Source organism: Amblyraja radiata, chromosome 32 (genome assembly GCF_010909765.2).
Source record: "Amblyraja radiata isolate CabotCenter1 chromosome 32, sAmbRad1.1.pri, whole genome shotgun sequence".
In the NCBI taxonomy this organism is placed as follows: Eukaryota; Metazoa; Chordata; class Chondrichthyes; order Rajiformes; family Rajidae; genus Amblyraja; species Amblyraja radiata.
The window spans coordinates 8,128,638-8,141,730 of NC_045987.1; the positions used below are offsets into that span (position 1 = coordinate 8,128,638).

The following is a 13,093-nucleotide window of genomic DNA, read 5'->3' on the forward strand; positions in this document are numbered from 1 at the left end:
CTGGCAAATGGGACCAACTTACATGGGACAACTTGGTCGGCATGGACGAGATGAGCTGAAGGTCCTGTTTCCGTACTGTGTGACTCTGTGACTCGAATCATTGTGAGGTCACATTTCAATAGAACTTAGTATTTTGAGCAGGTAGTGTGTAGCGAAGGATGCTGAAATTAAGATTCTGGTTTAAACTTCAAACAAAGAGCTTTTAATCTCGGTTTCCGATTGAGAAATTGGTAGAATGGGTCATTAGTCTCGACTTGCCTCTGCTTGGCACTTCTCAGCCAAGAAATGGTGGAGTGCCAAATACATTTTAATTTGCATGCTAGTGAACATATTGGTCCAAGGTACACAAAAATGCTGGAGAAACTCAGCGGGTGCAGCAGCATCTATGGAGCGAAGGAAATAGGCAACGTTTCGGGCCGAAACGTTGCCTATTTCCTTCGCTCCATAGATGCTGCTGCACCCGTGGAGTTTCTCCAGCATTTTTGTGTACTTTTGATTTTCCAGCGTCTGCAGTTCCTTCTTAAACATATTGGTCCAATCACCCAATCCTGCATGCACCTATGGATTTATTTTGAACTTTCACACAGTTACAAAGGTTACATGGAACTGCCCTGCCTCATGATAGATAATATTCAACCGTATATAAATATTTGCTTTTGATAGTGCAGTGTTTGGTTATGTGATGAGAGAAATGTTTGGTTCAACCGGACCAGACTGAAAATAAGCAAAATATCGTCGAATTATGAAATAACTGTCAGCTTCATCTGGATTGGCAGCAACCCTCTCAAGGTCTATAAGACCACACAAGAATGAGGTTTTCTCCTGTTTAAGCCTCTACCCTGGATTAGATTAGATTAGATTAGATTAGATTAGATAGCCTTTATTGTCATTCAGACCGAAGTCTGAACGAAATTGCAGCAGTCATACATACAATACAATACAATAAAAAACAACAATAAACACACATTAACATCCACCACAGTGAGTCCACCCAGCATCTCCTCACTGTGATGGAGGCAAAAGTCTTTAGGTCTGCAGTCTCTTCCCTCCTCTTCTCCCTCTGCGCTGAGGCGATCCTCCACCGGGCGATGTTAAAAACTGTCCCGCGGCTTAATCACCGCGCCCCGGGGTGGTCGAAGCTGCCGCCCACCAGTCCTGCTGACGCAGCCGCTGGCCCGCGGCCGAACCCCGGACTCAGGCCACCACCGCCAGAACACCGTCCCAGCCACCCTCACGTGAGTATCGGGCCGTCTTCAGCCTCGGGCTGGGCCGCCCCCGACATGGGCGCCGTACCTCCCTCGGGCTGGGCCGCCCCGACATGGGCGCCGCTCCTCCCTCGGGCCGGGCCGCCCCGACATGGGCGCCGCTCCTCCCTCGGGCTGGGAACGCCCCGACATGGGCGCCGCTCCTCCCTCGGGCTGGGAACGCCATACCTCCCCGAGCTCGGCCACTCCGACGGGAGCACCGTTCCTTCCTCGGGCCAGGCCGCCCTCCCGGGAGCATCACAGCCCCTCACGGAAGCACTGTTCCAGCCCCGAGCCGGGCCGCCCTCACGGGAGCGAGCTCAGGGCGAGTCCTGGCGGGCTCTGCCTCCTGAACCTCGAGGTCGCCAGCTCCGCCATTAGGCCTCAGCGCAGACGGAGGCAGAGAAGGGGAATACGACAAAAAAGTGGCATTCCCCCGCAGGGAGAGACAGCAAGCTCCGTTTCAACCCCCCCCAAACACAAACTAAAAACCAAAACTAGACTAACCAAAAACGAAATAAACAACACAAAAAACACAAAACAAACAGGACTGCCGGTGAGCCGCTGCAGCCAGAGCCGCGCCGCCACATCCTCCAGCCCGTATGCGGGCACATTAATAATTGTTAGTCTGGTAATAATGGCTATATTCCCAAGAATGAATAAAATGGAACATTAACTATCTGTTAAATATAATAATAATAATAATAATAATAAACTTTATTACGGACTCCAGGGGCAACATTACATTAAAAATGCATTGCATATCAAATATCATAAATACATATAAAATCTTGGTATATCACTTATAAAAACATCATAATTTATATATTTTTTAAAAACACAATGCTTAAGTTAAAAATCCAGATTAAAAGATGATCAATGTCCTGCAACGAGACAACGATACCAGTGTCTCCACAGCTGGGATTCGTAGCGTGTAGTGCTAATCCTTATGTTTGTCAAGGCCACAATAAGCACATTTTTAGAGTCATTTATCCTGCAAATGAATTTATACATGTGGTGTCTTAGGATAGCTTCTAAAGTACTGACTCCTGCAGCCACAAACATATTACTGGCACTACACCATCTAGGATATAGAGTTGAACTACATGAAAGAGGACATTGCAGTTGTAAGGTACTTTACATGTACTTCAATGATCCCAAAATAATGTAATATTTAATTTTTAACGTGTTTTTATGTTGTTTACAGCCAAATGTAGCAGCCAATTTACACATAGCATAGTATCACACAAAAAACAATAGTCAGTGAGTTAAATAAGAAGTTAATATATTTTTGATAGTGTTACTTGAGGCTGTAATGTTGACCTCAGATAGCAGGGAGCATTCCCTTTGCTGTCTTCCAATGTCTTGAGGTCTTTCACATTCAGTTGAGGGCAACAACTATCTCTCTATTGCTGCGTTCACAGGCTTGTTAAACTGTAAGTAAGAATGTCATTGTCCAGTTGCAGATACATTTGGCAATTAAACACACTTTAGCAAAGCATATGGCAATTAAACACACTTTAGGAACTCGGTGGGTCAGGCAGCATCTGTGGGGGGAAAATAGATGATGTTTCGGGTTGAGACCCTTCTTCAGTCCCGACCCAAAATGTGACCTGTCCATGCCCTCCTCGTAGAAACAAACAACTGGAGATGCTGGTTAATACACAAAAGGGCACAAACTGCTGGAGTAACTCAGCAGGTCAGGCAGCATTTCTGGAGAACATGGGTAGTTGATGTTTCAGGTTGAGACCCTTCTTCAGACTCATTCCCTCCTTGTGTTTTGCTCCAGATTCCAGCATCTGCAGTTTCTTGTGTCTCCACTTTGACCCACTGTGACTCTTGAACATTCATCCTGTGACAGTGTAGGTTTCTTCACACATAACAGATACATGTGAATTGATTACTTTAATATTATATAAGAAAAACTGCTCCAAGTGTGTGGATGAGTGATAACATTTGGGGGCAGTTGATGATAAAGTGGATGAAGATAGGATTTGTGTAAATGGATACTAGATGGTTGGTGCAGACTCATAGTTCCTGTTTCAGAACAACATCTCTCTGACTTTCTAGATTAAAGACTCAAATCTACAGTGTGGAGCTTGAGTACAAGGTCTTCATATTCTGAGATTGGAGTGCTACCAAATGGGCCAAGCTGAGAATTCTGCAAAGTATAAGCAGAAAATGGTGTAACTAGTGAGGCAGCATCTGTGGAGAGAGAAATGATTAAAGTTTTGGGTCAATTACTTTTCATGAGCACTGGAAATATTTAAAAATACACTGGCCTCATTCCAAGGAGATTATCAGTGATAGAATGGAGACCAAATTGGACTGAATGATTCATGGCACTGATGCTGGCTGAGGGAGGGTGATAAAGGCCATTTCTTGGCAACAAGCCTTGACCACTATCTATCACCTGCGAGAGCACCATTTATGTAATTCGGTCTCTCTTGATCTCCACTCTATCACAGGCTGTCCTCTGATTCTTTCTACTCTCCCCCATCTATGCAACAGGTCAATGGGCAGCCTGGTGGGCCAAAGGGCTTGTTTCCATGATCTATCTCTAAAAGCTGAAATTGTGCATGATTACAAACTTTTCCTTATCCTAATGAGAGGTCACAGACTTTAAACACGAAAGCTGTTTCTCCTTCCACATTCGCTGTTTCCAGCATCATCAGCTTTTTGCTCATCAGTTAATTTAAAATTGCATAAAACCTGTGTGTTACAGATAAATGAACAAACGTGTCCACATTTTGCAAATATTCATGTCGACTGTGCGGCAAGTTATAATGGCTGCTTATTTTGTCTGATTGCCCTTTAGTTAGTAGTGTCTCTACTATTTGGGGTATTCAGTTTATAATCTGACTGATTTGCTGCATGTGGCAGTCTCCTAGCCTTGTCACTTACTAGAAAATAATGACTAGACAATTCTGTGCCACGTGTAACTATGCCAACTTCATCATAAAGGGCAGGCTGTTGTATTAATAGTAGTGTATTTCATACCAGATTTAGCTCTCTGCATAGCTGGGGCATACATGAAGGAAAGGGCAGCTAATTGTATGCAGAGCAGACTGGCGTGTATCTTCAGGCCCCCTTGTTATCTGAGCAACAGCTGTGTCCTCGTAAGTGTGTACTTTTAGTGGCCGTTTCAGGATTAATTTAGTGTCCAATATGTCATCTTACCAGGTGCAAGCTTAGATTTTCCTTTCAGTCTCAAGTCCTGGTGGAGGTCATAGTTCTACCGTTACTTCCATTACCCTTGGGGATGTCATACATTATTGGCACTTCCAATCAATGCTCTTGCAGAGAATTAATGTGTCGACTTTGGGAACTCTGCAGATTGACAGATGAGAACAAAGGCATGGGAGAAGGCTTTTCAGCTGAATAAACATCTAGGTAGTCTTGGGATTATCTCTTCCTTTACTCTTTCAACTAATGTGGTTCCAAATCATTAATGCCCTATCCCTTCACGTTTTGCAATATGGAATGAACCCCAGCAGAAGTCTGGAAGTGTGCAAATGATGAAGAAAATTAAAACAAGATGGTGGAAGGTTTGATTTTCTCAGTTATGTTATTCAATTACAATATCTACCCCAAATGCATGAATTAATTCCATAGCATCCAGAGTCCTGATAAATTAAGTGTTGGTTTTATTTTTGGAAATTGTCACAAAAAGCAGGACATATCCAATCAGTCTGGTATTCACCCAGTCAGCTCTGATCATCAACCAAGTGATGGAAGGTGCCTCTGACCGTGCTGTTAAGTGACAGTTACTCCCCTGTACTATGCTCACAAATGCCCTTATTTGGGTTCTGACCGGACCACACAGCTTCACAAGAAAAAAGCACAAATCCAATCCAGTTAACAAATGCTCAATCTGTCTATCTCCAGTTATCTGCAAAGTGAAGGAAGTTGTCATCAAGAGTGCTATCAAGTGCCATTTACTCATCAGTATCCTATTCAATGATGCACTGTTTGGATTTGTCTGTTTGACAAGATCGCAATAGTTCACACGTTCACAGGTTCATAAGCTTTTGGAGTAGAATTAGGCCATTCGGCCCATCAAGTCTACTCTGCCATTCAATCATGGCTGATCTCTGCCTCCTAATCCCATTTTCCTGCCTTCTCCCCATAACTCTTGACACCTGTTCTAATCAAGAATTTGTCTATCTCTGTCGTAAAAATATCCACTGGCTTGGCCTCCACAGCCCTCTGTGGCATTGAGTTCCACAGATTAACTACCTTCTGACTAAAGAAGTTCCTTCTCACCTCCTTTCTAAAAGAGCGCCCTTCAATTCTGAGGCTCTGACCTCTGGTCCTAGACATTCCTACCAGTGGAAACATCCTTTCCACATCCACCCTATCTAGGCCTTTCATTATTCTGTAAATTTCACCCTCAACCTAAACTCCAGCGAGTAGAGGCCTAGTGCTGTTAAGCGGTTATCATATGCTAACCCACTCATTCCTGGAATAATTCTTGTAAACCTCCTCTGGACCCTCTCCAGACCAGCACATCCATCCTCAGTTATGGGACCCAAATTTGTTCACAGTACTCCAAATGCGGCCTGTCCAGCACCGTATAGAGCCTCAGCATACATCTGCGTTTTTGTATTCCAGTCCTCTTGATATAAATGAATTTGTCTTCTTTAGTACTGATTCGACTTGCAAATTAACTTTTTGGGAATCCTGCACCAGCACTCCCAAGTTCCTTGGCATCTCTGATTTCTGGGTTCTCTCTCAATTTAAAAAATAATCTATTCTTATATTCTTATTACCAAAAGGCATGACTCTGCACTTAGCTACACTGAATTTCATCTGCCACTTCTCTGCCCACTCTCCTAACCTGTCCAGTCCTTCTGCAGAGTCCTTGCTTTCTCTGCACTGCTTGCCCCTCCACCTATCTTAGCTTCATCTGCAAACTTGGCCACGGAGACTTCAATCCCCTTATCCAAATCATTAATATACATCAGTCGTGGACTAAACACGGACGAAAGATGTCCTCCAAGAATGATGTGAGCGTGATTGCCCTTGACATTAAGATCTGACACGTGTGGTATCTAGGTGCCCTGCTTAAATGATTAAAGGTAGAGCACTCTATTGGTTGGTGTGGTGCATTGGATATAAGTAAGTAAGTAAGTTTATTGGCCAAGTATTCACATACAAGGAATTTGCCTTGGTGCTCCGCCCACGTAACAACATGACATACAGTGAGTTACGAATTACTGGTTTTAGATGTTACAGGACAATCATCCCAGCGTCAGGACTTTGTTATGGGAGCTCTTGGGGACAGTTCCTAACACAGCCATCTTCAGCTGCTTCATTACTAACTTACTTTCATCATAAGATCAGATGTGAGGATATTGGCTGATGATTGCCCAATATTCAATTCCATTTGCCACTCCTCACTGAACACAACACCATGTGCCTGCATGCTGTAAGATCCAGAAAACATTCAATAAGCACCGATAAGTGGCAAGTAACGTCTGCTCTACCATGTGCCAGGTAATGACTATCTCCATTAAGAGAGGGTCTAACCACCTACTATGGCCATTCAATGGCTTAACCATCAATGTCATTCACCAGATATTCTATGGGACCACGCACATAAACAGCATTGCAACAACAGCGGGTCAAAGGCTGGGTATCCTGCTGCAAATGACTTGCCTCTTGACATCCCATTTCACCATCTACTAGGCATAAATCAGAAGCGTGGTGGAATAATCTCCACATGCCTGATTGAATGCACTACCAACTGTCCAGAAACCCGACTCCCTCCAGGATAAAGCAATGCCCTTGATTAACATCTCAATATTAATTTCCTCCACTACCAGCTGCAGTGTGTACCATTTATAAAATGTACGACAGTTGTCCTTCCAGGCCACTCTTACAGCTCCAAACCGGCAACCTCTACCACCAAGAAGGTCAAGGGCAATGTGGATAGAAGTACCACCGTCTGGAGGTTTCCCTTCCAAGCAGCACACTATCCTGACTTGGGCGTGTACACCAATTTTTCCTCATTGGCAGCTCTTGATCCAGAATCGCCCTGCCCAACAACATTGTGGACCATCTTCATCAGATGGACTGCTTCAGTTCAAAAAATCATCTCACCACTATGTTCTCCATTATCATTAACAACATTATCAATAAATGTTGGTCTTATCAGAAATGCCCAGATTCTGACTGTTTAAAAACAAAATCATACAAAATGTTTTACAAATGTAAAGAATATGTGTCAGCTGTGGCTATGTTGATAACATGGGTTCCTTTCCAGATGAGACACAAAACTGTGACAAGGGAATGGATATATTCCTCAACTAACACAGTGCAAATAAATTAGTGCTTATTGAACTAATTGGCAAGTGTGTGCAAAAGTGGTTGCATGTAACCTACCGAATAAAATGACCCAAAATCACTTCATTGGCTGTAATGTGCAATATAAATTCAAGTTTGTCCTTAGAAGGAAGTAATTGAGCTGTGAGTTTAAATGTTACCAGAACGTACAAGAATTATTTCAGACTTTGCCACATTCTTGATCTTTTCTGACAACTCAAAATTATCATGGGGAGAAAAAAGGGAAAAGGTAAAAGTTGTTTTTCCTAATTCTTTGGCCCTCCCCCCTGCCTTCCAGAAAGAAGGCTACTATTGAGGCAGATGCATGAACTGGTGCCTTCTCCAAATGCCAAGAAAGAGCTGGCATCAGCATAGCTCCACACACACCAGCCAAGTGCCCAGATGCTATTCATATGGTGGTTGTGAGGCAAAATGTTGGCATTTTCCCAACCACAATCAATTGAAAACTACATCCAGAGTAATCATGTGCTGGAGTCAGATCAACATCTGCAGAGGGTAGGCCAGTTCGTTTTTTCAGTGTAGACATTTCAGTGAGAACTTTTTTTACCTGGGTTGGTGTAAACGTTGTTTTCGGTCAATCTATTTAGTTACCTTGCTTTGCTGCCTTGCTCAAATAGAAATTGCCAAGGCCTGCTTGCTTGGTGAAGCCCATAGATCCAATAAAACTGCCTAGACCATACATTGCCCACCAAAATCTTTGCTATAATGCTGATTGGAGTTGGCTGGCACTGAAGGTGTGATTGGAATTGTTAACGCATGTTTCTAAGTGGCCTGTTGTACTGGGGGTACTACGTTTACAGCGATTCCAATTGAAACCTAGTCAAGTGAATCTTCAGCCACTTCTCCCATTAGTCAAGACTGTTTTAATACTGGCAGTGAAATATTTGGTAATTTTTTTTTTTTTCTTTCGTTCATTTCATTTTTGTTTTTGACAGATTTAAGACGAGGAAACAGAAGGTTGTGAAGCACAACCTTTAATACATTGTGTCATTTCAGCCCCAGGTTAACTGCTCTGGAGTTGTGAGAAAGCAGGGCGGGATTAGAGGGGCAATGCTTTGACTTTTATGTTAATGTTCCTACGATGGATAGACCAAATTCCCAAAAGGTACAGTATGATTTATTACAAATCAACAGCTGCCAGTGCCTATCTACTAACACAAAACTATCATTTCACTTCCCTAACACTCTACTAATTTACAGGGCAGGATTAGTAAACTATGTTCTGTATCTGGGAGATGTCCTGTATCCAGGAACTGTTTCAGATAAGTTAACTAGAGTTACAATCCTGTCCTGGCATATCGATGCAAGTTGCTTCCTATTAATTGAAGGTCCTATATCTCCTATTCTCATGGGCATAACATTGCAGGCAAAGGTAAAGAGAGATTTCCTTATAATTGGAAAGATTTGGGGGATGTTGACAATGTTTTAGTCTACATGTTTTTCCTTTTCTATTGGTGGTTATTATGTGCTATAATATGAGATAAACAAAATTTATTGTGACGTACAGTGAAGTGAAATCTGAGGTCCTGTCCAAATTGTATGTTTTGATCACATGAGCCATTTGTCAAACTGCTGTTCTCCACAATGCTCAATGTAGATGGTTTTGGTTTTAGTTTAGTTTAGAGATACAGCGCAGAAACAGGCATTTTGGCCCACCGATTCCACACCAACTAGCGATCCCCGCACATTGACACTATCCTACACACACTAGGGACAATTTACACTTGTACTAAGCCAATTAACCTAGAAACCTGTACATCTTTGGAGTGTGGGAGGAAAACGAAGATCGCTGAGAAACCTCACACAGGTCACGGGGAGAACGTACAAACTCCGTATAGACAGCATCCGGTCGGGGTCTAACCCGTGCCTCTGGAGCTGCAAGCACTGTAAGGTAGCAACTCTACCGCTGCATACTGCTTTCTTGAAGTTTAGTTTAGTTGAATTTAGTTTAGAGATACAGCATGCAAACAGGTCCTTCAACCTACTGAGACAACCTTGCAACCATCAATCACCCATTCACACTAGTTCCATGTTATCCCAATTTCTCATTCGCCCCTACATACTTGGGCCAATCCTGAGTCCAATTAACCTACAAATCTGCACGTGGGAGAAAATCCACGTGACCATGGCCAAAACGTGCAAACGCCACACAGACAGCACCCGAGGTCTAGATCGAGCCTCGATCTCTGGCGTGGTGAGGCAGCAGCTCTACCAACTGTGTCTCCCCTAATCCCCTAACAAAACAACACAAGTCCTTGCAGATTCTGCATAAAATAGTTCAATGGGCTATAACGTATTCTAGTAAAAATAATATTGAAACTCATTGGTTTACAATCCTTCTAAATCTTCCTTTCCAATTATGGCTTGAACGTTCCCAATTTTCATTGCAGCACCAATGGAGCCATACCTTCAGTTGCCAAGACTCAAAGTACTTCCTTAAACCACTCTGTTCCTCTGCTTTGCTCTTTGTAGGATGCTCCTGAAGACCTACCTCTGATCAGAATTTTAAATATCTGTGCCTATCTGTGTCCTATTTATTCTGATAGCCTTCTATGAATGCCTCGGGATATCTTATGTTAAAGAAGCTACATAATTTGAAATTGTTTGTATAGCTTGCAATGTGTTCATGATCTTGTTTTGTTACCTAGCTCAAGTCGACCTCACTGAGGCCTGGCTGCTTGGTGCGGCCCATAGCTCCAACAAAGCTGCCTGGACGATACTTTGCCCACCAGAAATCTTTGCCTCGTCTGCCCGTTCCTCCTCTCCTACAAACTCTGGACCGTTACCTGCTGATGTTGGAGCCTGTTGTCAGTCAAGAGGAGTTGGAACATACCAGTCAAATAGTGAAGGAATTTGCTCAGACGGGTGGAGTAGGAGCGAGACTACAAGCAAGCTTGGAAAGAAGAGCGGGGAAGACTGAAAATTGGGTATGACTATGGTTTTCTAGCTTGCATTACTTTAATATTTTATTTACTCTGACCAAATGGACTGTGATTAAAACTTGCAAGAGATCCAGAGAGGAATTGACAAAGTGAATGTGGAGAGAATGTCTCCTCGTGTGGGAGAAACTAAGACAATGGACAACCATTTAAAACAAACATTAAGGAAGTTGCCCGTTCAAGACAATGATAAGGTGAAAGTTTCGTTCAGAGGATTGAGTCTTTCTCTACCTCCACTTTGTGAGTCTCTACCTTCTCTTTTTAAGACTCTGCTTCTACCAGTCTATGAGGTATGGTGGAGCTGGAAGCATATATTTTTAAAGGCAGAGATAGATAGATACTTGATAAGAAAGGGGGTGTTATGAGTACACTGGAGTGTGAAGTTGAGGTTTGAGTCATCGAATGACCGAATCCTGGTCTTTTAGGACCGAGATGAGGAAACCATTTTTCACACAGAGAGTGGTGAATCTCTGGAACTCTCTGCCACAGAAGGTAGTTGAGGCCAGTTTATTGGCTATATTTAAGAGGGAGTTAGATGTGGCCCTTGTGGCTAAAGGGATCAGGGGGTATGGAGAGAAGGCAGGTATAGGATACTGAGTTGGATGATCAGCCATGGTCATATTGAATGGCGGTGCAGGCTCGAAGGGCCGAATGGCCTACTCCTGCACCTATTTTCTATGTTTCTATGTTGATGGTCATCCAAAGGTTGCCAATCATCTGGGGAAATTTGGTGCCATGAAACTGTGATTATCTCCAGATACATAGAATTGTGCCTGTTGTGTCTGTGCCAACACTTTCAAAGAGCCTTTCATCAGTTAGTTCCTTTCATCAGTGTCGTTTATAACATGATTTTCTACCCTTCATAATTTGCATCATGCACTGTTAAGGATCTGAATTTGTGCATAATTTTTTTTTAATGAATCTGTGACAGAATCAATACCTTGTCTCCTGATGTCAAACCTATTCTTTGCACATGGAGAACATTGGAATGTTTTAAACGGGGTAAGAAACTCAGTGCATCTCTTTAAAAGTTGAGGATTTATGGGGGGAGGCTACAACTGGCCTTGCCAAATTTGGGCAACTATTGAACCAAAAATCAGGAAGTGAAGTTTTCCATTGTTGAAAAGCATAACTCCATTTGCAGTCTGGATATACACTTGAGCAATGCCTCTTCAAGTTTACCTTCTCATTTCTTTCCTGTTCAGCTGAGCGAGTGGTGGCTGAGGACAGCCTACCTAGAAAACAGGCTTCCTGTGGTCATTCATTCCAGTCCCGGTGTGCTGTTGCCAAAACAGGATTATCATGATCGTCAAGGACAGCTGAGGTAATGGTGTGGCAATGCATTTGTGAAAGCAGCAATCCTGACTTGAATCCTAATGGTGGTTTACATGGGAGAAAAACTCCTACGTCTGATTCTGTGGAATCGGGTGGAGTCATAAGGGAGGTGGGGAGCGCTGTTTTATTGAGTGATGAATTTGGGGGTGGGAAATGATGTTGAAATCCAAGCAGACCTAACAATCCTGCTTCTAATACCAACCTAGCATTCAACTTATTCTTTTAAAAGCCAGCCCAACAAGCTGTTTTCACCTTAGCCCCTCATTGACATCACGTTGCATTCCAACCACCACCCCCTCCTTTCTCTTCCCCCCCCCCCCCCCCCCCCCCCCCCCCCCTGCCCCAAGCAGCCTCATCTTACTGCACCAGTGGATCGCTTTTGTGACTTTGATTGAGAAAGTAGTATCCCATTCCAGCACTGAATTCCATTCTGGGACTCTCAGCAGCTCAGGCAGCATCCCTGGAGAACATGGCTAGATAAACTATTGGGTCGGGACCTTCTTCAGAATGGCCATTCCTCAACAGAGGCCTTGCCTTACAAAAAAACTCAACAGATGAGTTGATGGGGTTTCTTTGAACTAAACAATAGATGTTGTCCCCCTTTCTCTTAAATGGGGAAAAGTCGTGTGGTAGCATGGGGACTAAGGCACTAGAGGAGCACCCAGAGATCTGGAGCTTGGATAAATAGCGGTGGGTTTGTATCCCACTATCCTGCTTGGCAATTTAAATTCAAGTAATTAAATAAACTTGGAATTAGAAAAAATAATAGTTGAAATAATAATGAATAAAACTACTCTAGGCAGTGCAAAGCAGTGAGCACACTGCCGTTCATTCATATTCGGTCCCAATCTCTGCCTGTGTTCTCTTCCAGATTTTCTGCTAAATTAATAGCTGGTGTGCTGGATTTTAAATCTATGATTGACAAGTAAGTGCAAATGTTAATTCATCACTACACTAAGATGAATATGGGAAAACTGGTAATAGAAAATGTAGATTATTGATGTAATTTCCTTTTGCCTTAAAATATTCCAAACAGTCCTTAAAGCTGATTTTAAAATTGACCCCGAGCTACAAGTGGGGATATTAAGAAGAGTGGCAGGAGATGCAAGTTGGAAAAGTATTTTGGGACGTCATTCTGGCCTGGCCCAGGGAAGGCAGACTGCCAATTTGTGTGTGAATAAGAGCCTGGGGTGCAAAGATCTCGGAAATTGTGATGCCGGAGGGCAT

At 43.1% G+C, this 13,093-nt stretch overlaps 1 protein-coding gene across 4 annotated transcripts in view; it reads left to right on the plus strand.

Moving 5' to 3' along the window:
- crat (carnitine O-acetyltransferase) overlaps window positions 1-13,093 on the plus strand; it is a 28,268-nt gene that overhangs the window by 1,046 nt on the left and 14,129 nt on the right. For 2 of the 4 annotated variants that reach the window (XM_033049340.1, XM_033049341.1), the window contains exons 2-4: window positions 10,241-10,519; window positions 11,737-11,855; window positions 12,738-12,791. In XM_033049340.1, the coding sequence (XP_032905231.1) occupies window positions 10,241-10,519; window positions 11,737-11,855; window positions 12,738-12,791 (452 nt within the window). Of the gene's footprint in view, window positions 1-8,527; window positions 8,698-10,240; window positions 10,520-11,736; window positions 11,856-12,737; window positions 12,792-13,093 lie in introns of all 4 variants that reach the window. The other 2 variants (XM_033049343.1, XM_033049342.1) reach the window with 2 other exon arrangements.